At 56.2% G+C, this 24,865-nt stretch overlaps 1 protein-coding gene across 3 annotated transcripts in view; it reads left to right on the top strand.

Annotated features, from left to right (window-relative positions):
• The window catches only part of TNRC18 (trinucleotide repeat containing 18), a 56,342-nt gene that overhangs the window by 7,013 nt on the left and 24,464 nt on the right, over nt 1-24,865 (top strand). For 2 of the 3 annotated variants that reach the window (XM_061991985.1, XM_061991983.1), the window contains exons 2-13: nt 10,027-10,152; nt 10,584-12,389; nt 15,640-15,742; nt 16,113-16,318; nt 16,506-16,652; nt 17,135-17,319; nt 18,081-18,504; nt 19,012-19,959; nt 20,602-20,777; nt 21,412-21,548; nt 22,017-22,145; nt 24,034-24,208. In XM_061991985.1, coding sequence (XP_061847969.1) covers nt 10,027-10,152; nt 10,584-12,389; nt 15,640-15,742; nt 16,113-16,318; nt 16,506-16,652; nt 17,135-17,319; nt 18,081-18,504; nt 19,012-19,959; nt 20,602-20,777; nt 21,412-21,548; nt 22,017-22,145; nt 24,034-24,208 — 4,562 coding nt within the window. The remainder of the gene's footprint in view (nt 1-10,026; nt 10,153-10,583; nt 12,390-15,639; nt 15,743-16,112; nt 16,319-16,505; nt 16,653-17,134; nt 17,320-18,080; nt 18,505-19,011; nt 19,960-20,601; nt 20,778-21,411; nt 21,549-22,016; nt 22,146-24,033; nt 24,209-24,865) is intronic. The other variant, XM_061991986.1, reaches the window with a different exon arrangement.

The raw sequence follows: 24,865 nt of genomic DNA, 5'->3' as shown, positions 1-24,865 counted from the left end.
CTGCCCAGTCTGCGTAATTCGGGTGGTTTGTGTCGCGGTCTGCTGGGTGGGGAGGTGTCCCACATGCCATGTCACACACAAGCCGAGCGGATAATACTCCAGCGAGTAACCATCCGGGCAGGCGAGTACAAAATGGGTGCAGGCAGCTTTGCGAGGTGCCGGTGAAAGCCTGGCACACTGTGCTCTGGGTCAGCTCTGCCAGGCAGGCAGCCCGTGCCAGGCTGCTGGTGTGCATGGCGTGCTGGGGTTTCCCTTTGCCATCCCAGTGCTACAGCTGGGCTTTCTCACTAGCCACACAAAGCGGCGAGTCTTCTAATGGACATTTGGGGTCTGTGAAGGATGGGAAAATTCCTGCTTTTCGTCAGATGAGCCCTCTCTGTGATTATTTTACAGGCAGATCTTTTTTTCCTCAGCTTCAGGGCTGACATTCATATTCACACAAGCGTTTTAGACGTTCCCCTTCTGCCCCTCTTTGCCTCCTCTGCTTCGCAGCCCCAGCCTTGGTGATTTTTGTCTCCTTTCCTGCTTGCAATCTCACTGTCCACCCGAACTGCTTCCATCTTGTGGAGGACATGAAAGCTCAGTGACCTTCCCTGGATGGGCTAAACGCAGCTGGGAGGAAGGAGAAATGCAAAAGTCACTCTTGAATCATTTTTGCAGGTGCTGCTTGTTCTCCCCGTTTGAAATGTGCAAACATGTGTGTGTCTGTATGTACATATATAAGGCATCCAGCTAGCGCTTCACCTGATGGAGGGCTGGCTGTCCCTGCCTTGTGACATCGGGGCCAGGCTGGCAATTTGTCAGGAGCCCAAGGGCTGCACTTGGGTTTGAATATGGATTTGCATAATTCATCAGGAATTAAACAGCACCACCATAATATTTGCCTCCACGTTTATGTGCCGTGATGGGTGTCGGGGAGATGAGCAGTGTTGGGTGTCTGCCAGCCGCAGAGACCCCCTTTGCTTCACAGTGCAGAGGATGTGGGGAGGGCAGGAGCCTCTGGAAGGAAAAAGGGCTGAATGTGGGGTCGGAGGGAGAGGCTGGGCACAGGCTGAGCTTTTGAGCTTGGTTTCCTAAGGAAAAGAGGCTTAGGGGATTGTGCTCCGTCTGTGGATCTCCTTCGTCCAGCTCCAGATGTCTGTAGCCCGTTGCTTAATTTCTCCCAGCGTGGTTTTGGTCCCTGTGGATGCTGTGGAGGCCAGCGCTGGACTCAGGGAAAGGGACGTGTTACCTGCTGTGGCAAACGGAGCACTACGTGTGGGTGCCTCTGGCTTCACCTTGTGCTTACCCCGTCCTGGCCCTGCTATGTCGGAGCAGGAGCCGATCAGACACAGTGGGGTCATTGATGATATCCTGGCTCCAGCCTTGGAGTGTTTGTTGGAGCTGGTCTCTCCTTGGTGTTGTGCAGTGGTTGGGGTCTGATCACTGAGCATGCATGTTGGCATTAGGGCACTAAGGTCCATGCCTCAGTTTCCCCCTGCAGCGTTCTCCCTCTGCTTTGCAAGGCACCCCAAGAGGCGCGGAGCCACAGCAGCAGCTTTGTAAACAAGGAGGTTTAAAATACACAACGACGGAGGCCACATCTCCCAGGGTCTTGAGTCATCCCGCTCGTGCTGACTGCGCCTGGCAGGGGCCTGGGAGGCAAAACAAACCCTCATCCAGCTGCCAGCTCCCTGCCAGATGTTAGCAGAGGGGAGACTGGTTGGATTTTGATGGTGGAACTGCTGGTAGAGTAGATTGAGCTGCTATGGGGAGATGCCACCTCTCTGGTGGCCCCAGTGAAACCCTGGTGAAACCAGTGTCTTGGGACAGTGCCCAGCTTGGGAGCTTGCAGTCAGGCCACCTCATTTCTGGAGGAAGGGGCAAGATGAGCAGCCCTGGACTGGCACCATGCAGGCTTGGGTTTGCAGAATACAGAGTGCTGAGTCCCCTTCTAAGCACACTTGGGCTTGGACGTGGTGGGGACCATCCTGGCTGTGACCTCATGTGTGCTGGATAGGAGGACAGGCAGGGACAAGTTTGGGGGTGATCCCATTTTGGTCCACCACTCACCATCCCATGCAGAGGGGAGTCAGAACAGACTGGACAGCAGCACAGGCAGGGACAAAGCCCAGTGCCCACTCAGAGGAAAGGCAGCCAGCGCAGTGGGTAGCCACGGCAGGTGATGGGAAGCCAAGGGGAGGAGAGAGGAGGTGGCATTTACCTTTTGGTGGGTGCCCCGGTGTGTGTTGGCCTCATGTCAGTCCTGCTGCTGCCCATCACGCCGTGGTGTTTAATTTCTCAATGGGAGGGCAAGGAGATAATGCTGCACAGTCCCATTTAACCTGCTGGTGACCTGGTCTAAAGCCATTGTGGCTGAAAATAGACCACGTTCCCTCCAGGGCATGGCTAATGGTGCTGGGAAAGCTGGGATCTCTCTTTGAAGGATGATTTAATTGCTACTGGCAGGCATTTGATGCAGGTGATGTGGGGACCTGCACCCCATGCCGTCCTACAATAACCTCCCCCACCAAATACCTGTAGTTCTCCCAGCTCTGGTAGCAAAGGGTAATGAGTTTTTTCTAACAAAGGCCCAGGACAGCGTGACAGGCCTTTTTTTTCCCTAAGGAGCTGCATGAAACAGCAGCTCAGAGCCCATGCGTGGGTGTCGCTGGGTTAATTGCACAGTCAGGGCAGAGGCTCACGTGTTCCCATTGCATCTTCTGTATCGAATTTTGGGTGCTATAAAAAAAAAAAGAATAAAATGAAGTGGGTTAAATTCCTGTGCTTAGGAAGGAGGGGAGCACCTGCAACTTGCTGGGAGCAGAGTCCCCCTCTAGGCTCCCCATACTGGCCACCAGTGGCTGAAGGGTCTTAACCATGATGAGGGATCTACTGAGCAAAAACATCTTGATGCCATCCTAGAAAATCAGGAGAGGAGAGGGAGACTGCAGTCTAGCAGCCAGGTTCTGTGTTCCTGGGGATTTTGTTAATCAGATTGAGAGTTGAAATCACTACTTTTTAATTTCCATACACCATCTTAGTAAATGTGGAGCTGAAGACCCCACTGAGTCATTCCTTGCTATTGGAGGAGAGCTGTACAGTTGTGTAGTGAGAACCTGGAGATTTTGGTGGAGCCCGTTGGGGTGTCAGCTTTAATTATGCTGGCAGAAAAAGAGAGACGTCCGATGTGGTGGGGGATTTCAGGCTGGGAATGCAGAGGAGAAGCTTCTACTCGAGCAGCTGTCAGTGATTCAAGAGTGTTGACACTGGTTTGAGTGTTTTGTGTATGAGGATTAAGGTGGGATGGGGTCGGTGCTTCCTGGACTGTGTTTTTCAGGTTGTGCAGGCTGGCTGCGCATCATTTCAAAGATCACAATGGGATAGTTTCCACCCTGGCTCCTCCAGTGGGAGGAAAAGCCACCTCCTCTCTGCCAGAGGGATTTGTGTCCCCACCTGGGTGGCTTCTTGTTTCCCACCATGGAGATGCTGTCAGCAGGGAGCTGGTGGGTGACCTTGCGTGAGATCTTCAGGGCTTCTCATTGCCATCCTTCTCCTGTGACCCTGAAGTACCGGTGTACCTCAGACTGCATTGGCCTTGTTGCACGGTGGAAACTGAGTCTGCAGGACACCGGGGCTGAGCTGAGGTGTGAGCACCCATCCCTTGAGCCCTTGCAGACTTTTCTTCTCATTTTCTCCTCTTCCACCATCTCCAGGGCGTTGAAGCTGTTCCCTCTCCTGGGTGAGGAGGGAGTGAACAACAGGGCTCAGCCTGATGATATTTCTTTCCACGAAGGCAGGGAACCCCTGCTTGCCCTGTGCACACACCCTGCCCTTTGGTGTGCCTTATCTGTGGGACCCTAGCAGCGTGGTGGTAGCACAGCACTAAAATCATGGCACTAAAATCATGGCACGGCATCGGCACAGGGTAAAGGCTGCGGGAGGGCTCATTGGAAACCCAGCGGGAGCGTGCCGGTGCTCCTGTGCTGACACAGCTGCGAGCAATAGTAAATATTGAGCAAGAGCCACTTAAGAGCCTGGACACAAGATTCCCACGTGGAATAAAATAAAATTAAAAGAAACGATCGAGAGTTGCGCAGAGCTGGGGGTAGGGGTCTTGCCTTGGCTTTTAGACAGTGGTTTTTGCAGCTGAAGGAGAGGAGTGTGGTGGTGGTGAAGCTGGCAGAGGCTGGGAGTGCAGACCCCTCGCCTGAAGATGCTGTCTCTGAGCTCACTTGGACCCTCAGAAGATTAAATGAGGAGTTAAATTGACCTGGCTGTGCTGGATCTGGGGGATGAGATTGAAGGCCTTCCAGGGACACAAAGGATGGAGGCTCTAAATGAAGTCTTTGAAGGAGCTGCCAGCTCCATGACACATGGAGTGTGAATATGAAGGGTTGGGTTTTGGGATGGAGGTCAGTGGCTTGCAACAGAAGCAGCAGCTTTGGGGGTATGGGGACAGGGACTGGCCCTCACGGTGTTCCAGGCTCTGGGTGCTTTGGTTTCAGCCTGGCCGGTTTGGGGACTCGTATCGCTGGTGTCTCGTGTGTGGCATGGAGTCAAGGCGGCTCTGATGCCTCGGGTGTCACTGGAGCTGCCCTGCAGACAGGGGAGGAGGCAACAGAGATTTACACTGTCAGCACTCCTGTCTCTCAGCTGTTTGCAGCCATAAATATGTGCATGAGAAATAGCTGCGACCCTGCCTCGGCGTGCTGCGTGTCCCTGTGTTGTGGGGCAGAGACGAGGAGGTGTGTGCTGGAGGAGGGGCCATAAAAGAGTCTTTCCAGGGAAGCTGCTGCTTCTGCAGGGAGAGGATCAGGGATGCAGCGATGCTGATGAGCACGTGTAGCTGGTGCCGGTACGGTGGGATGGTCTCTGGCAGCGGGAGAGCCCCACGGGGGCTGGCGGCTGGCGGGTACACGCTGTGCTTGGACTTCTCCCTGTTCCACTCCCTCCCTGCCGGGGAAAAGAGACTCATGAGGCCGTAAAGTGTTTATCCAGCTGTTTGTGGCATGGACTGGTGTCCCAGTTGGCTGCCTGTGAGGCTCTGCAAGCTGGACTGGGGAAGAGGTGACCATGTTTCTGGCCAAGGACAGCTCCGGCTCCTGCCCTGTGCCAGAGCCCGGCAGCCACCTGAGACCCTGGTTGCAACTGTGCTGCGAATCTCCCTCAGGTGCCCAGAGTTGAAGATATCCCATGGAGATAAACCCAGAACCTCACACTGTGTTTCCCGGCCCTTCTGGACTCGAATCGGGGACACCCCTGGGGCTGGCTTTAAGGCTTGGTCCTCTTTGTGGTCACAGCCCCGTGTGGTACCAGCCTGTTTCCTGGCAGTGTGTCTGTCTGTCACAGCCCAGGGAGGATGGGGGTGAGATTCTGGCAGTTGGAAATATTTCGTAAGTGGCAGAAACCTGTAACGGACAGACAAGGCTGGTGGGGGAGAGTTACTTCACTTCTCCCGGGGCCCGTCTTCCGCTGAGGAGGCTGTGGCTTCTCAGGGAAAGACGGCTTGTGCCCAGGGTTTGGCTTCAGGCTGTGCTTTGCAGCTGGCAGCACATGTGGCCAGCTGCTTGCCTTGTGCGTTAGAGGTTTTGTGGATGCTGCTTGTGCCTGGTGCATCGGTGCTGACGGGTGGTTCAGCAAACAACCAGGGGAGTGAATTCCGCGTTAAGTGGTGTCTGTGTGTCGTTTCTGTTCGCTGTCCTCGACCCTTCCTGAGTGCCTGGATGAACCCTCACCTGTGTGCTAGGATCATTGGGATGCCACGAAGGTGCTGGCTGGTCGCCTGCAGCCGGGCTGGGGTGGAGTAGCTTTCCCAGCTCTGGCACACACGAGTCACATCAGGCATGTAGCCTGGCTCGTCGGCCAGAGCCGTGTCTGCAGTGGAGATGTGTTCAGCTCCAGCATGTTCCCCTCCTGCCTGGCTCTTTCACAACCCAGGCTTGGCTGACTCGTCCGGCTGGGGCTGAATTTCAGGCCTGAGGACCGGGAAGGGGCCCACAATAGAGAGAGCCTGTGGATTAAAAAGTCTGTGGGTCCAGCGGCATATGGCAGCCCCCTTGCTGTGGGCATGACTGTCTGCCCTCCCCCCTTCTGCTCGCCTCCCTCCTCCCAGGGAGCTTTGGGCAAACCCCCTTTGGGCTGAGCACGTGGGACCCATTTCCCTCGCGCTTCCCCCGGCACGACCTCCGGCCTCCAGACGTTTGGTGTGCGGTTTGTGTGGTTGCTGGTATCTCATCTCCCCATCAGTCACATCCCCTCTCGGTGGTGAGTCACGCGGCCGTAGCTCTTCCCCCCAGCCCTGTGCCGTTTTGGAGAGCTGAGGGAAGATGAAGAAGGTGTTTTCAACTGGGCTGACACATCTGCACCCTCCAAAGTTCCTCTGATAACAGCCCTTGGTGATTTATGTCTCAGTTATGCCAAGTAGGTAAGTTTTATCATCTTGGAGCTGGGAAGGAGGGGGATGGCTGTGTGTGTCCTCCCCCTTCATGCCCATCTCCTACACCCGCTGGAGTATCTCAGGGAGCTGAGCAGGGCTTAGGATTTTGGCTGCCAGCTATTGCCACCCTGCAGGGTTAAGGTGGCTTGAGGGGTGATCTGTCTGCCCTTTAAACCCTTTTACCCTCTGAGCTGGGCTATTTTGGATGTATGTACCCATGCTGGTGTGAGATTCACATTGGTAGTGCCTTTCCCATGTGGCCAGAGGCCGTGCTGATGGGCATACCTGTCTGGTGTGGCAGGGATAGGAGTCACAACTGCTCTGGTGCTGGCAGTGCTGCCGACTCTCACCTCCCTACCTGTGCCACGGTGCCAGCCCGCCTTTGGGCGAACAGTCAGCTGGAGGAGCGTGGCTCAGCCTGCCGAGACCTGTTGGTATGTCCCTGGGCAAAGTGGATCTTGCGCTGGTTCAGCAAATGCTCTGGCCCCAGGCAGATGGAGATGGTTGTGGTTTCCCCCTTTCCCCTCCCTTTCTCCTGGCAGGAGCCCATGGTTGGGGTGAGCTGTGCGTTGCTCACTGCGGTAGAGTTTCTCCCCTTGGCATCGCTTTCTGGCACGGAGATCCAAGGAGGGAGCGACTTGCCCGCGGCCGCCTCCTGCAAATGCAGCTACATAGTGCGCTGAGGCGCAGCTTCACCTCCGGGTCCTGCCCAGGGGAGCGGGGCAGCAAGTTCTGGGCTGTGTGCAAGTCTTACGCCAGCCCATCAGCATTGCTGCTGGAGGGCTGCAAGGAGAAAAGGGTGCTCTTGGCAGTGCTTCAAGGTTCTGATTTGCGTTGGGCTCATCTCCAGGAGAGCTGTGGCTCGGATCCCTCCTCCCTGCCCCAGCTCTGGTTCCTGGCCAGGTAAATACAGCCCAGGCAGCTTGTCCTCTGGGCACTTAAGCTGGGGAACATGGTGCTGCTGGTAAACTCGAGGCTGGGGTTCAAGTGGCTGACTGGTTTTGCTGCTGGTCAGCTCTCTGATTAAGGCATGTCTTTGACCTGCTCCTGCCTCAGTTTCTCCACCAGCAAAGCTTCAGCATGTGTTTTGAGCCCCTCTGCTGGGCTTACGCCTCTCCCAGGAGCAGCACTGTTGCTGTGGCTCTCACAAGGTGCTGGGAAGGACTGCACAGTGCAAGGTGGCTTTGGGGCTTGGCTGGTGGCATCAGCTCAGTTCTGCTGCTGCTTCCCAGCTGGGGTGGTGACAGTGCCCTGCAAGGTCCCCAGCCCGTCCCCTGAGCCTATCCCCAGCTCAGAATGCACACAAAGTTGCTGTAACCACTCTGCTCCCTGCTCCGGCACAGCAGCCAGAAAAGACTCACTAACGGTTGTCTTATGCTGGGCAGCTGAGGGGTTTTCATCCCACTGTCCTCCCACGGTTTCTCGGCCTCTCATGCCTTCATCCCACCTTCCCACTCCTCCTGCAGCCCTGGGCTGAAGCTGAGTTGCCGTGGTGGGGTGTTGTAATGCTGATAGCAGAGGAAGTCACAGAGCACTTGTGGCTCCGGCTGACCCTGTGTTACCCCCAGGTGGGGTAAGATGCCACAGACAGGGAGCTACCCCAGTAGAACCAGGAGTGTAAGTGGTACCAAAATGACTGTTTGGGTACCACCAGCTTAGGCTGCATGCAGGTGTCCCTGTGCTGAATAGCAGGACTGGATCATGTCCTTTTCCTGGAGCTCTGCGGGTGGCTTCGTGCCCTTGCACCGTGTGCAAGTGGAGACATGTCGTGGGCATCTGCGGGTGGCAGTGTCTGCAGCGTGGGACGTGTCTGGCTGCAGTCTCCGTGCCAGCATTCCCGCCTGCCGGGGCGGCTGCAGACCGGATTAAGGGCTGGCTGGAGGAAGGGACTCAAATGGGGTTGTCTGGGGCTGCCGGGCTGGTGTGGCGTGGGGTGTTTGCTGCACTGCAGCCATGTGCTGTGCCAGATGGGACTCGGGTTCCCTGGGCAATGTGTTGCTCCTGCTTCAGACGCTGGCTGGCGGCCAGCGCGGCGCGGTGGAGGTGGCACAGCCGAGGCACACTTGCTGTGGCGTGGAGCCGCTCAGGGCTGAGCCGGGGGAGGTGCCTCTGGGTGCTCCCCAGCGCTGGAGTAAGAAAAGGTGTTTGGGAACGCTCCGACGCGAAGGGTTACCAAGGAGAGGTGTGAATGTATGTGCACGCTCAGTGCCCTTACGGCATGCTGCACGAGGTTAAACGGCCCGTTCTACCTGCAGGGAACGGGCTCTGCGTTGAAGTTGGTGGGCAGGGCAGCTGCCCTGGCCCTGCCGCTGGAGGGTTGATGAGTGCGGGCGGTGCTGCCGGGAGCTGTCGGGCGATGGATGCGGGCCAGGAGCTGTGCGGAGCACCACGGCAGTGCAGCACATATGCCGGCATGCAAACATGTATGCGAAAGAGATCCTGGCTGTCTAAATAATGTGAAATATTGACTAGCTCTCGCAGATGGTGCTCCACGTGCAGCTTCGGGGACTGAGCTGCTCTGTCTCCTCTTGGGGTTTAGCGTGATGTTGTTTTGATCTAGTTGGATGCTGGACTCTTTGACAAACCTGTTGCCTGGTTGCTTTGAGTGGGACTTGAGTTGAATCTTAGAGAGGTTGGTTGCTAATGAGGTGTGAGAGGAAGGGAAGAGGGTTGCAGAGGGCTTGACTGGCTGCTTTCAGACTCTCCTGATGGCTTTTATCTGTTTTCATGAACGATGGCACTAAGTGAGATGCTGGTTCTCACAGAGCACCGGGATCTGCATCGTTGTGCGAGTGCCATTTGGTGGCACTGTTGCAGAGGGATTGCTGCCTGCAGCCAAGAGCCTGTTACTGCCACTGTTACGGTGATTGTATTCGCTGATGAAATGCTGTTGGTGATTATTTGTGTAAGACTGTTGCTGGGAGTGGGGAGGGGAGGGGATTGCCACTCTTGGAGGAGGCCTCAGTGTCCAGGATGTAATCCAGACTGCTGACAGCAGGGTGTTGGGGACACACTGCTTTCGTATCAGCTCATGGCCAGGTGGCAGGTTCTGCTTTTGTTTTGCCTCCCTGGGGGATAAGATGCTGGTTTTGAGTAAGTGAAGCTGTGTTTTCTGTGAGCTGCTGTGGAAGATGTTCTTGTGTTTTCTCAAAGCTTGTCCATGGTGCTGGGCAGCTGCTGTGGGGATGGGCTGTGTTGGCAGAGCTGCGCTGCCAAGAGTCTTATCACCGCTGAGGAAGTGTGCTGGGGAGTGCCCTCACCCACAGATCCCTGTACTTGTGATAAGGCAGCTTATCAGCCAGGTGCTTTGACTGTTTAGCCCGTGGATTTAAGGCTCTGCTGAGAAAGCAGCATGCTCCGTTTGCAGCCCACCAGAGAGGTGCAAGGAGTGAGCTGGGGGACCCGTGGCAGGGGGGTCACTGCCTGCTGGGGGGGAACCCGAGCAGCCTCCCCTTCCCGGGCCGTGAGTGTTGCCGCGTGCCGCTGCTGCTCCTGGCGTGCGAGGGACCGGCAGCCACAACAGTCTGTGCTCCTGTGGGGCTCGTTCCAAGGCGCCGTGCCGCTTGGGCTGAAACATGTTTCCCTCTTCTGTTTCCCGTTTTCTGCAGGCTTTTCCCATCTGCCTAACGGGCTCTACCCGTCGTACATCCCCCTGAGCCACCTCGAGCCCCCCAGCGCTGGCAGTCCTCTCCTGGCCCAGCTGGGTCAGCACAGCCTCTTTGAATCGCAGAAAGGTGAGTCTGTGTCCCTGCATGTCCTTCCACTCCGTCACTCTGGGTGCTTGCTCTGTCCTTTGGGCTGCTGGATGCTGGAATGTTGAGGATGAAGAGCAAGAACCCCCTGGGGTTATTAACCAGGCACATTACCAGGTCTTAGCAGTAGGTCTTGGATGTGACTGTGCTGTGGGGAGCCCAGCCAGGTACCTCCTCAGTCCCTGCGCCCTACCGCATTGCAAGGCCCAGAATGCATCAGATACAGGGCTGTCCTGCATCCCACCTGGACTGTGTGGAGGTTCCTGCCTGATCGCCTCTGCTCCGGTCCTTCCTGACCTTGTCTGAGACATCCTTGAAACCCATTCCCTCCCAGTTTGCCACGCTTTGCCTGTCTTTGAGTAGGCGTTGGAGGTGATTTTGCCATGGTGATTTTGTTTGCTTTTGCTCTGTAGATGGATTCTACCTGTCCAGCCATGCAGGCCAATCCGCTTTGCACCCACAGCCCCCGCTCTCGAGGAGCGCGGGCAATCACACGTCGAGCACTTTGCTCCGGGAAAAGGACCTTGGGCAGCTGCACAAAACCTCGAAAGAAGTCCTGAAAGACCCCGGCGGGAAGGAGCGGGCGTGCCGGAGCGATCTGCCCCTGCCCTTTGCCAAGAAGGAGGGCAAGCCGAAGGAGGAGCCCCGGCCCCGCAGCGTGGTAGACCTCACGCAGGACACCAAGCCCGACAGCGACCGGAAGGTGAGCGTGGTGGAGAAGGCGGTGAAGGTCAGCGAGCGTCTCTCACCGTTCCTGGCTGAGCACATGCCAAACCGGGGCGTGGGCGCCGGGGAGCCCAAGTCCAAGAACCCGCTGCAGAGCTCTTCCCTCAGCAACTGCAACGGCGGCGGGGACCCCATGCTGAAGGCCCTGGGTGCCGAGCAGGACCGCTGTGCCAAGGATCCCACCCGGCACGATGAGAACATGAGGCCTTCTGCGCACGCCCACGCCGAGCGGCTGAAGCGGGGGGAGCCACTCCTGCCCTCCGTGGGCGCTTTGCACGTCTCCTGCAGTTGCCCGTCTCCGCACCCCTCGCAGCCGGGGAAGATGACGCCGGCCACGACATTCCCTCCGCAGCCCGTCCATTCCAGCATGTACACCATCTTCCCGCCCGCCAAGGAGCTGGGGAGGGAGCACAAAGTCATCGCCCCCACCTTCGTGCCTTCGGTCGAAGCCTACGACGAGAGGAGCGGGCCCATCCAAATCGCCTCGCAGGCCCGCGACAACAAAGCGAAGGACAAGGAGCTCAGCAAGGTGGGGGTGCTGCAGTCGCCCACGGAGCGCTGCCTCGCCGACGCCTCCCGCACGCTCCTGTCCCAGGACTTCTCTTGCCACAGCGATGCCAAAAGGGTGGAGGCTCTGCGGGAGAAGGGCTCGGTGATCAGGGCGAACTCCATGGCACTGAAAAGACAGGTCGCTTCGGAGCCCTTCCTCAACCGGCCGGGGCTGGGCTCTCCAGAGAGCAGGGACTTCCTGGCCTCCAAGGACTTGCTGAAGCCGAGTCCGGAGGCAGAGCACCGCCCCTGCGAGCGGGACCGCTTCCAGCGATCCAGCTCCAAAGAGGCAGCAAAGGTCTACGGCACTTTGGACTCCTCCCGGCAGCACCTGGACCACGGTCAGCTGAAACCGCCGGAGCAGAAGTGGAAGCCCTTTGAAATGGGCAACTTTGCCACCACGCAGATGGCGGTGCTGGCCGCGCAGCACAACCACGTCTCCCGGGTGGAGGAGGAAGCCAAGAAGGTCTACCTTGACCCCAGCGGCTTGCCACGGTCCTCAGTGGTGGGCTCGCGGGGCTCTGCGGACGTCCTCCACCCCGCCTCCCACGGCGAAGGGTCGGCCATGCAGAGCCTCATCAAGTACAGCGGCAGCTTTGCCAAGGAGACCGCGTCCCGGCAGAGCTGCGGCAAAAAGAGCCCCTTTGGTGGCTTGGGCAACGTGAAGCTGGACTCTTCGCAGCTGGGCACCTCCAAAGTTCAGCAGCTGCTGTTGCAGCAGCCAGCGAAGCAGCTGAAGAGGGACCCCGAGAGACCTGAGAGTGCCAAATCCTTTGGCCGCGAGAGCATCGGCTCCCAGGGTGAGGTGGAGGTGAGGCACTTGCCCGTCGGCATCGCCGTGGCTGTGGCCCGGCAGAAGGACAACAACAGCAGCAGCAGCAGCAGCAAACTGGGGCCCAGCTTGGCAGACCGGGATCGCTCGCTGTCCCTCAGCAGCATCAAAGGTAGGTTCCCCTGGCCTGTTTTGGGACTGCCCTGCGACATCTGTTCCCTGACGTGCACAGGCACCCAGTGCAGGCTCTGTGGCACGAGCTGAGCTTTGTGGCCTGAGCATCCTCAGCTCCCTTTGCCTCCCTCTCCCAGCCAAGGGCATGTTGTAAACCACAGTCAGGACGAAGACTCCCATGCAAGAGGGAGTCCCCGTTCTCCCTTTCCATCCCCTCTGCCCACCTCCAAGGAGAACCCCTCTGCACGTGTTTTGATTCCTGTTAGCAAAGGGAGTGATGGAGAAACCCCTCAGTCCACCTTGGTGCTGGTGTTTTGTTCTCATGGCCACAGTACAGGCAGGAGGGATATGGCAGGAAGGGGGTGACTCCAGCCAGCTTTTTGGTGCTCTGCTTGGCTCACGTGGCAAGATAACGCCTGTGGGCTGCCCAGCACGGGGAGAGTTCTGCTCTGCCGTGCCAAGGAGCGATGCCAAAGCAAGCAGCCGGCAAGCAATGGTTGGCTTTCCATTTTTAGCCTTTGCCTTTCCCATTTGCCCGTCTTTGCCCCCGTCCCCCGCACCGCAGTGGTGAGAGGCAGTTCCTCCCAGCCAGCAGCCCCTCTCCCTGTTCCCACCGCCCTCCCCACGGCCGGGCGGGAGCTGGCCCAGGACCTCGTGGGCAGCACAGGGAGCTGTTTGTTCAGCCGTTCAACCGGCCCAGACCCTCCCAGCTTGCGTTAAATGTAATTTACTGAGCCGAACTAAAAGGCTGCAAACAAGGGTTGAATTCTGGCAAGCCTCCGGGCCCGTTGCTAAGTGATGCAGTTGGCTTTCAGACAGAAAACAAGACTGCTTTTCTCCTCCTCTCGCCCCCCAAATGCTCCCCCCGCTTTGTGTGCTAGGAGATATTCGTCTAATAACATTAGCTTGCTTGCGCCGAGTGGACGGTGCTTGAATGTTTAGACCTTTTAAGAAGGAGAAAGCAGGCTTTAGTTGGCTAATCTGTAGTATTTGGCAAGTAAAATGCAAGTATTTAGTGCCGGGCATTGGTTGTCAAGGCAACGGACCTAAGCCTTTCCTCCATGCATAACTGATTGAATTTTTCTATGCGGTCCGTGCGTCATGTTCATATATATAGACAAAATGATCATTCACTGTCTGGACAATCATCAGTTTGTAGAGAAAAGGGAGTTGTCTTGTCAGCAGGATAGGGGCTAGGCGGGAATGAGAGGGAAAAGAAAGTGTGTGTGTGTGTGTGTGTGTGTGTGTGTGTGTGTTTGGAGGGAGGGTGAGAAGGAGATGATAAAACTGAGGGAGCATGAGGTATGGAGATGGGAGAGGGAGGAGCAGAGGTGAAATAACAAAATAACGTGCTTCTAATAAAAGGCTGAGGGTTTGGGGTCAACTCACCTCGTGCCAAGGAGAGGAGGGAGGTGGTGAGTTAACCAAGGACTTGCTCCATCTATATTGCTGGTGCTGAGGAGGCAGGTGGGCATCGACTCGGGAAAAGAAATAGGAAAAGGGGGCTCCAAGGGGGTAAAACCTGGTGGAAGGGATTTGTGTGTGAGTGGAGATGGTGGCAAGGAGGGATGCTGGGGCTCTGACCCCCTGTGCCTCGTGTCATAGGAGCTGGGTAGTAAAACTGAGGCTGGATGGAGCATTTGGCTGGACGGGGCATTGTTCAGCAAGTCAAGGAGGAGCCGGTTCGGGAACAGCCACTGCCTGCCGTGTCCTGGCAGGCTGCAAAGGAGAGGTGGTGACTGTGGAAAATCCTTTGGGGGAGGGAGAGGTGTGTGCCAGGTTTTAAAGCATCTTTGCTTTCTGCCTGAAGCTCATGGAAGGAGCCTTGGGAAGAGGAGTCAGGAGAGATGTTGTCTTGTTCCTGGATTCCTTCTGACAGTAAAAGCTGAGGGAATTGGAAACTTGACAGCAAAAAAAACCCCCGTGGGCTGTCCAGGTTTGTGGAAATACACACTGGAGCCCTCCCTGAAAAGACTGCCTGTCAGCAGAATGGACTTGATGTTCTGAGCTGCTCTCCCATGTGCCAAACCTTACCCAGGTGGGAGAGCGAGGGCCCTGGCCAGGGCTGCTGTGGAGCCAGGGTGCAGCCGTGCGAGGCCGTGCTGTGCCACCCAGCCCCACAGCGTGCAGGGCATCGCCTGGGCACGGGCTGCGCTGGCAGACGGCTCCGAGAGATGAGGGGAAGCAAACGCCTTCCTCCTGGCCCTGTTAGACCAGCCAGCTGCTTGCTGGAAGCCGGGCTGGGATTTAGGACTGGAGCAAAACAAAACCTGGAGAAGGGCAGCAGGGAATTGTGGAGAAAGTGCATATGCTAGAGAAGAAGCTAGGGAAAAAACAAGTAGGGAAAAGCGAGCCTAAAATCGTGCAGCTGGGGTGCAGACCTCAGATATGATGAGGAGAGGGATGTCCCAATACCTCATCTTGGCAGGGCCAGGTGAGGAGCTGCTCCTTGCTCCTGTGAAGGTGCTTCCTAAGCTCTCACAGACACGGCTACTACTCTGCCAGACTGTATTTGCAAGAGCTGTTCTGATTCTCGACAAACTGTTTCTCCAGCCAAACGTCCAGCCCCTCATTTTGGACTCTTGCCCTCATCTGCCATATGTGTCCCTGCCTCACCAGACCCTTTCTTGTTGCATGGCTCAGAGTGGGGTGCAGATTCCCATTAACAGGTTGATTGCAGAGCAGAACATGCTGGTTTTGTGAGGCTCTGTAGTGTTGGTTCTGCCTGATGCAGAAAGGACAGGATTTTGGAGCATACCCAGTGCTTCCAGACTGGTTTACGAGAGCAGGTGCTTCAGAAGGTTCATGGATAAAGTCCTCCCTGTGAGGTGTGCTAAGCAGCACTGTGTAGTTTGGTGCAGAGACTTAACTGGGCCACATCTTCTGGGATGAGAAATCTGCCACTGTCCTGCAGCAGGAATGGTCTCGTTGGTCCTGTTGTTCCCAGGCTGTTGGTTGTCCTGTCCTGGGAGAGTGGCCTGTCCTGCCCAGTGGGTCCATTGATGGCTTGGAGTTACAAACCCCAGACTATATGCACCTGGGTGTTACCAGGGTGCCTTAGTGAGAATATCTTAATCACATCAACAGCCTTGTCCTGTCCTTCAGGTCTTGGACCTGATACAGTTTTGGAGACAGTGGCATTTGGGTGAGCTCGCTCCCAGGGTACTGCCTCTCCATACCCAGAGCAGAGTGAGACAAGCTTTCCCCAGCCTGTTTCTCGTGTCTGATGATTCTGGGTTGTCTCTCAGGGCATGGACGCTCAGAAGATGACTGTGGGGATGAGAGGAGCCGCCACCGGGACAGCCACCTCCTGGCAGGGCGCTTGGAGCGGGATCAGGAGAAGCTGCTCAGGTGAGGGTTGGAGGGAGATGGGCTCTCTTGCCACAGTGCCACAAGCCATGCCCAGGGACAGCCTGTCTGGAGAGGGGATGGACAGGGTTGTATCCCTCCTGATGTAGCTGCTGATGCACAGAGCGCTGTGGGGTACCATGGGATTGCAGGCAGAGCCATGCCTGCTCCAAAGGGATGGACAGATGGAGTGTCTGATCCTGGACACGGTGTTGACCACCTCCATCACACCTCTCCTTGAGTGTCTGACCCTGGTTTGCAAACGCACTCGTTCTGCAGACTGGCCCATACCCCTGGGCTCCTCCAGCCACGTGGTGACCTGGCAGCACTCCAGACCCTCTCTCACTCTCTCTCTTGCCTCCTCCCTCACCAGAGAGAGCAAGGAGCTGGCGGATTTTGCCCGGATCCACCCCTCTGGCTGCGCTGCAAACGGTTTGAACTCCAACCTCATGGTGACGGGAGGCCCATCCCTGACGGGCTCTGGGCGCTGGTCTGCGGACCCGGCGTCGCACTTGGCAGCCCACCCGTGGCTCCCCAGGACAGGGAGCCCCTCCATGTGGCTGGCTGGCCATCCCTATGGTGAGTGCCCTGGGAGGGAGCTGTGTTTCCCTGGGCTGTTCACACGCATGCAACCCAGGGAGCCTGCTGTGTGATCATGGGGAAAGGGAAGGAGGGTATCTGGGAGCAATCCGGAATAGATGACTTCTTGTATGGGCAGGAGCTGCTGGCATCCCCTGAGCTGTGGCTGTGGTGCTTCTTCTTGCAGGACTTGGTCACCCTTCGCTGCACCAGGGCATGGCTCCAGGCTTTCCCCCTGCCATGGGAGGAGCTCTACCTTCTGCCTACCAGTTTGCCAGAGACCCACAGTCGGGACAGCTTGTTGTGATCCCCAGCGAGCACTTGCCACACTTTGGTAAGGATGTGAGGGCATCCCTGAGGAACATGCTTTGACAACTGTGGAGGAAACAGGCTTTGGAGAGGGCTGGACAGGAGCCTACATATCCATGGGGAACAGCCCCCACAGCTCTAGGGTGGGTGTGAACTGGCCTTTCTTTAGGTGTGTTTGGGAGATGGAAAAGTGTGATCTTCAGCAGTGGCTCCTCATCCCCTACAGGACTCTGGCAGAGTTTGAGCCCTTGGTTAGGAGAATCATAGGCTCAGCCAGGAGCAGTCAAACCAAGGGTGCCTAGGGAGCAAAGCAAACCAGATGAGTGGTGGGAGTGGGGCTACCAAGAGGAAGACAGCACGCTTTGCCTTTGAATTTCTGATTGTGGTCTGCCCAATGTTTGGCTTCGCCCATACCCTGGGACTTGGGTAGAGATGTTTGCCCTGAGCCATCCTGCATCCTCCAGCCATCCCCATCCTCCTCTGACTGCATCTCTGCTCCTTCCCCAGCGGAGCTGATGGACCGGGCTCCCCCACTGTGGCCTGCCATGTACCCCCCAACCAGGAGCTCCCTCCAGCATGCTCACCAGCTCCAGCTCCTCTCTCATCAGCAGCTGCTGCGCCAGCACGAGCTGTACATCCTGCAGCAGCAAGCAGCCCATGCCATGGAGCTACAGAGGAGCGCCCAGCTCGTGGTATGTGTTCAGGAGCTTTGTGCTTGGGTGTGAAACGACCCTGGCCTTGAAGTGTCTGGGAAGAAAAAGCAGCTGTGTCTGTGTTGGAAGTGTGTCTCAAGGATGCAGATGCAGTGAGCAATCCTGCTCTGGTCCCTGGGATATGAGGCGTTCAGCACATCCTGCACAGTTAGAGTGGGTTTTGGAGGGGTTTGGTGTAGAGCCATGGAGCAGTGCTGTCAGGAATGCTGCCCAACAGCAGCACAACCTTGATTCTTTCCCTAGGGCTGTGTCTCATTTCATCCCTGGTCACCTCCAGACAAACCTCCTGAGAGGTTCAGAGAAACAGCTGCAAGACTGGCAGCAATCACACTGGGTCCTGGAGTCAGCTCCCATTCACCAAACGATTTTGGAAGCCATGAGCTTACATTTGGGTGTTTTACACCCACTTAATTTTTATAGTGGTCATCTGGTTTTCAGCCTTCATTTTACGTGTGTGCTTGCCAGGCTGGAGGCTCAGAAGTGGTTTGCTTTGGTTGCAAGTACAAGCTGAGACACGCTTTACGTGATTCCTGGAGCTAGGAATTTGTAAAGCTATCACAGGTCTGTGTCACCCTTCCTCGGATGGGCCTTTAAAATGGTGTTGCACGGGGGAGCATGTGTTTTAGCCCAGTGTATGTTTGATCAGACTGTGATTTAGTCTTGCTTGGTGGTAGGTTTGTGCCTCTTTCCAGGAGCAGGTAGCGATGTCATGCTGAGTTTTTGCACTGTTCTTGTTGCAGGAGAGATTGAAGGCGAATGAGCAGCGCGCAGATATGGAAGAGAAGGTGACGAAGCGGAGCCTGGACAGTGCCAAATCAGGCCTTTCCTCCTCTGCCCCGGGACTGGCGCACCGAAAACCGCCCGTGCTGTCTCCCAGTGCCTCCACGTCCTACAGCAAGGCTGTGAGTCCACCTCCCCTCTCGCCCAGGGCCTCACCCGTGTCTGTGCTCAAAGCTGAGGTGATCCAAAAGATGGAGGAGCCACCTTCGCAGCCAGCCTACTCCTACCCCGCCACCCCCAGCTCCCACCCTTCCAGCCCGCCCCCCGCCTCTCCACCCCCTGCCCCTGCCATCCCTCCAAAGGAAGAGGCGCCTGAGACTGTGGAGAAGAAAGAACTGGAGCTGGAAAAAGAGGCTACCGGGCCATATCAGGCCTTGTTCCCAGGTAAGAGAGCCCTGCTTTGTAGAGTCCTGTTGTCTTTGTGCCTGCCTCCCTTTTTCTCCTCTGCTCTTTCCTGCTTCCATCCCTTCCCCTAGAGAAAACCAGTAGCACCTCTAAAAGGCAGGAGACGGGCAAGGAGCAGGAGTGGTGTGGTGGGCTGGGGTCGATGCCTGGGTCGCAGGCGCACCTGGGGCTGTAGGCTGTCTTCTTCCCTTGGGTCGAGCCTGGCTTGCTTCCTTCAGGGCTCAAGTCTCAGTGAGAGAAGGGTGCAAGAGGCAAATCTCTCTGCAGTTGCAGGAGAGTGCTGGAAAGGGGCCAAAGGGACCTCTGGAGTGCTGCTGCCTGTGGCACCTTGGCCGGGAGAGAGGCGCCCAGAGCAGCTACTGCTTGGGCACAGGAACTGATGAGAGATGATGGAAGGACAGGGGACCTATTTCTATGCCTTAGTGAGAGAGAAGGTGCTTTGGAGACCCGGCCGTTACACAGCTTGTCCCTTCCGATGTCTTGCAGAGATTCCCCCAGGATATCCATTCCAGTCCCTGCCTCCCTCCTTTGGAAGACACTATCCCTACCTCCTCCGGCCCGCCGCAGCAGCCGATGCGGATGGCCTGGCTCCTGACGTCCCGCTGCCTGCCGAAAGCTCCGAGCACATGGAGCTTTCTCCAGAGGTCAAGCCCATCCACCTGTCTCCGTCCAAAATGCTAGAGCCCATCCAAGCGTCGGCAGAGGGGGAGTCCTTGGAAGAGAGGGTGAAATCAGAAGTGCAGATGGAGGAAAGCCAAGAAGGCGTCTGTGAGCAGGACATGGGGACTCTGAACATCACCACCGCCGCAGCTGTCGCTGTGCAGAACGTGGACAATTGCAATCTCCTCTTGCACCAAGGTGAAGCCTTGGGTGCTATGGAACAGGACCAGGAAGACCTCCAGAGCTGCCCACCTCCTTACCAGGTTGTGGCCTGTCCTGCAGAAGCAGAGGCTCAGGCAGAGACTGGGAGTGGAGCAGAAACCTGCTCCGTGCACATGGACTATGACAGTTCACTTGCGCACGCCGAGAATGAGCCACCTGTGATGGACTTGACACCCCAGCGGGAGGAAGCCTCTGTAGCCATGGATCTACAGAGTGCCGATGTGCCCCTGGGGAGGGAGTTTCCCAATCTGCCCTCTGAGGAGGGGGAGCAGGGGCCAGAGATCCCTCCCTACACGGAAGAGACAATGTCTTGCCAAATCCCAGCTCTGGACATCAAGCCTGGTGACCCGCTGGCTGGGATGAACGCTTTGGTGGCTGCCACAGAAATGCCTCAGGCTTGTTCCTTGTTAACTACCACCAGTGTTACTCCATCCCAGATGAAAGTGGAGGTGTTACCTGACGAGGCCTTGGAGCACTCCTTCCTGCAGGGAATCACTTTGCTGAGTGAAATTGCAGAGATGGAGCTGGAGAAACGGAAGCAGGAAATGCAAAGTAAGTGATGAGAGTGGAGTCTGGCCAGCCTTGGGCCAGGTTGGATCTCCCTGCATATGCTCCCTGCACGGGCAGAGCAGCAGAGGTGCAGGTGGGATCTCTTGTAACCTCAGCCAGACAGCAAGGAGAGCGTTGCCCTGAGTTGCCAGAGCGGCTGGTACTTTGGATGGGATTGGAGCAGGGGTTTTGTTGCAGGAGGCTGAGCTACGTGTGGCTTTTGTACTGCTCTCCCCTTCCCAAGGCCCTCACCATGTCTAGACAGCCTGTGGTATGCGTAGGGAAACGGAGCCCCGCTTGCTGAGAGCTGCCAGGGTAACACCCTTCTGGCAGGCACTGAGTCTACAGTCTGTCGGGGTTTGGCACAACAGGCCCCAGTAGCTCCAGATGATGCTTTCCAAGAGCTTGGCAGGTCCTGAAAAGATCTCACCTTCCAGTAACTTCCTGAGGCGAGACACGATGGGAACTGCCAGTTTTACCATGGCTGGGTAAAACAGGAGATCTCAGTTGGGGGCCAGGGGTAGCTGGGAGACTCCTTGACCCTGCCATGGTCCAGAAAGGGACATCACCCTCTCTCTGTGCCTGCCGAAGGGGCAATCTTGGAACGTGAACCTCTCTAGCTTTCTTTGTTCCTGTCCTTGCCAGCAGGTCCAGAGAGTTTCCCAGTCCGGCCGACGCTGGAGAGCTTGCTGGCTGCCAGCACCCACATGCTCATGGAAGTACTTTCCACCCCCTTTATGGAAAGTCTGAAAACCATCCGTCTGCCTCGAGAGCTCAACCCCAACAAAAAGTACAGCTGGATGCAGAAGAAAGATGAACCTGTGAGTAGCTCTGAGCGTGGCTGAGCCTACAGAGCCACGGGGTGCATGTGGCCGGCCCCGCGCGCCCACCCGGCCGCGGTTTGCCACCCGCTCGTGCCGCTGCTCGGCGTTCCACGGAGCGAGCTGGCGCGTCCCTTGCGGCACAGCAGCCCGTGTGGTGGGGTTTACCTCCCTCCCTTGTTTGGGGATCAACAGTGTAGAGTTCAGCGGGACCCTGAGCAGCCCTGGAACTGGTGTTTGTAATAGGAAGGCAGCGGGAGTTTGCAGGGAGGGAATAAAGATAGTGGCAGGAGGGCTTTTTCTTTGCTGACTCTTCTCGTGGGAGGGATGGACAAATTACTTTGTACCAAGTGTTCCAAGACATGGAATGTTTTGATCTCTCTCTTTAAATAAGGGAAAGGAGACTCCATGGGTATATCTTATCCTGCAGGTTCCTTCCCAGGGTTGCTATCCCTTAAAGCTGATATCACCCCATGCATAAGCCACAGAATGCCTTGGCTCGGCTGGTGTTGCTTCCCTGCCAGGCTGCAGATCTTGGCCCATTGCAAGGGCATCCCGGTGTGCCCCACCCCAGTCTGAGTGAGGGCCTGGATGTGTCCTGACCTTCTCACCCCCTCTTGCCTCCCCACCCTAGATGTACTCCATCAAATCGGCCATTGAGAACATGGATGCGATGGAGCTGGACTACAGGATGAGGCTGGCAGAGCTGCAGCGGCGGTACAAGGAGAAGCAGCGGGAGCTGGTGAAGCTGCAGCGCCGCAGGGACTCGGAGTAAGTCACAAGTTGCTCACTTGGTCTGTTTTTTTTCCAGCTGGGCACTTTCACTGCCTCATGGCCCAGGACAGAAAAAAGCCCTCCATCCCTCCCTGTCTCCTCTCCTCTCCTGGTACGGCCTGCCAGAGCTTTGCACAACACACTCCTAGGCTATGTGACACGACAACCTGGTGAATGCAGCTGGGAGACCGTGTTAGAGACAACCTTGGCTTCAGCAGCTCAGTGTAGCAGTTTGGTGACAGGCGCAGGTTCTGGGTTGGCTCCCGTTCTTGCTTGCGTTCTTTTCATTTTTGTTCCTCTTTTTCTTCTTTTTGGATTTATTTGGTTCATCTCTTTTTTTTTAATTATTTTTCCTGTTTCTTTTTTTGGTTGCAAGTTTTGATTTTGCCTTTTTTTTTTCCCTTTACGTTTTCCCCCCTTTTTTTGTTGCCTTGGTTAACAGTGAAGCGTGTGGTTTTTTTAAAGGGAAAAGCATGACGAGAAAAGTAGAAGCTTGGCGAGAAGAGGCCCTGGAAGGCCCAGGAAGAGGAAACTTGGATCAAGCGCTCTGTCACCCATTAAGGAGAGAGGGAAGAGTGACAGCAAGAGTGGAAAGTAAGGCTGGAATTTGGGGAAGATGGGAACATGGCAGGGTCGCTGAACTAGGGTCTGGCTTGGGGAGAGCATCTCGGCAGCAGTGGGGGCTCGCCGTGCGTTGTGGTGCAGGCTGGGCTCTGGCAGCAGTGCCGCTGTGGAAGTGTGGGAGCCCATCCTTAGAGTGGGAATACGGTGCCTGTGTCCTCCCTCCTCGCTGGCAGAGTGTGTGTCTGTGGAGTTGGGTGCGAGCGGGACAGGCTGAGCTGAGTAGTGGTGAGGTGACGCAGAGCAGTGGCTGGGCAGGGGCCTGTAGGTGAGCTCTTGGTGTCGGGGAGCACGTCCTCGAGTGTTTTCAGGACAGTGGACGGTGCAAGCGGCTGCTGTAGAGCTAATTGCAGGGATGTCGATGTCAGAAACAGGAAGGATAAGGCTATTGGAGATGATCTACCTTGTAGGGCCTTTCTGCTGTGTTTCCGCTGTCTTCATCTGCGTTCCCTTAGTCAGTGGGAGTTGGTTTTCCCTGACCTTTCTCTTTCAAGTGTCTGGATCATCCTCTCTTCTGCTTTTTTCTCTTTTGCAAGTCCAGCTGCTCCTGTTTGGGTGCCTGGATCTCATCACCGTTGGCCATCTAACCATCCATGGATGGCCAGGTCTCTCCCATGGGAAGGCAGCTCCGAGCTGCCTCCCTGAGTGCTGCTTATTTTTGCAAATGACCTTTCAAGGTAATGAATCAGATTCGGGTGCCCAGCTCCCACTGACCATGCCCTTCTGAAAACCTGTCCTCTTGGTGGCTCTGTGTTTTGCTCTCTGTGTTTGAGTGGCTGGACAGGCTGGAGGCATCTGGAGGAAGCTGGACTTGTGCATGTGTTGCACGCGTGGTCGTGTTGTGTGTGCGTGATGACCTCACATCACAGGAATGCTTGAGCAGCCTGGCATGGGAGGTGGAGGTGCACCCTCGGCCAATGTCCAGGGCTGGAGGTGATGCTTTAGCTGTCTATGGAGGTCAGCAGAGAGGATGGATGGGAGGGGAAAGGCTTGGGAGCTGAGGAAGCTGCCCTGTGTCAGTGGCTTTGTGGTGGTGGTGGTTTGACCTGAGCTAGCACGGGCTTTGCGTGAAGGAGGTGGCATGTGAGAGCTTTTAATGGAGGCTTGGTAGAGGTCTTGAGGTGTTGGCTGATCATCCATCAGATAGGTAGTTCCTGGAGGCAGCTGGGAAGCAGTGAAAGATGTGTTTGTAGCCTCACCTACTTTATTTTGTTTTATTTTAATTATTTGTTTACCCTCCCCCCCCAAATGATGAAGCGAGACTGAAGACCCAGAGCACAAATGCCTCTCTCAGAGGGGCCAGACTTGTGAAGCAGATCGCCTGTCCTATGGGCGAGCCACTCACTGCAGTGCCCTTGTCCCTCTGTGTCACCCTGCGTGACAGTTCCTTATCCCCTCCTTGCTCATACCCAAGCAACCAGAACAAAGGTCTGGACAGTGAGGCACCTCCACGGGCCTCGAGAATCAATCTCTGCACATGCAGAGTCCATGAAAGTAGAGGTGAGACAAGACCTCCAGGGCCAGTTCAGCTGTCTGCCTTTCCCTCTGTGCCAATCTGTACCAAATCAGGCACTTTTTGGTGGCTGTTACTCGAGACACCAAATCCTTCCAGAGACCACTTTGCAGGTCTCTGATTTCAGGCGCCCTCGTCTGTGCTGGTGGACTGGAGTGTGCAAGAAGGGTTTCCTGGCTCTCCTGTTCGATGGAAAACCTTGTCCAAACTGCTGTCACTTCACAGTGGGTTTGATTCCCGTTGAGGATCCCCACTGTCCTAGGAGGCATTTAACCTCACTTTTAAGCTTGGTGGGGATCACAGGGTGGAAAGCTCCCCACTTTGACCCATCCTATCCTTGGCTTGCAGACTGAGCAAGTCCTTGTTGCTGTCTGAAGACTCTGAGACTGGTGAGGGCATGAAGAAGAGGCACAAAGGGGCCCTCCCGGAGGAGGACGAGGATGTGGAGTGTGGCAGTGGCAAGATGAAAGGGAGAAACCAGAGCTGGGAAGAGCACGATTCGGCTCCCAGCTTCTCGAATGAGGTCAGTGCCCTTGTGGGGAACTTGGAGCCACAGGACAAAAGCAGGTTTTTTTCCTGCTTTGCTAGCGTTGGCTTGCAGTGGATGACTCCTCTGATCTTAGAGCTCTCAGTTCTTGTGGGTTTAGAAGCTCTTCATCAGAGGACTGTGTGCAGCAGAGGGGTGTTTGCAAAGGCTAACATTGGCTTGTGGCAGTTGGACCTCTTTGTTAGGCAGCAGAGAAGCAGCTGTTAGGCAGCTGGAGCATTGCAGTGTCACACTAGCTCCGAATCCAGAGCAGTGCGTGTCTACCCCTTTGCCTGTCAAGCTAGTGGAGAGGAATGGACTTCCTGAAGCAAGAGAGGAAAGGGAGCGAAACCTCACTATTTTAAATGCAGGGTTTTCTTCTGCTCCTGTTGAGGCAATGAGATACTTACTGGAGCTTTAAGCTGCTGATGAAATCCAAAATGCATGCAGGCAAAGTACCGAGTTACAGCTGCTGTTATCTAGCTGGAACACATGTAAAGTATATTTACTTCTTTCAAGAAGCAAGGAAGTACTGAAAGGGATGTAGCAGTGCTGACTGTAATGCGGTGGTGCTGTCTCACTGAGAGGTATTTGGGTCTTTTTGGCATCCCAGCCTCTGGAGCTGGTTGATTATGTGGAAAACCCTATTTATTT

Source organism: Colius striatus, chromosome 3 (assembly GCF_028858725.1).
Source record: "Colius striatus isolate bColStr4 chromosome 3, bColStr4.1.hap1, whole genome shotgun sequence".
NCBI lineage: Eukaryota > Metazoa > Chordata > Aves > Coliiformes > Coliidae > Colius > Colius striatus.
The sequence above is the reverse complement of the archived record's forward strand: the minus strand, read 5'-3'. Positions and strand labels throughout refer to the sequence as shown.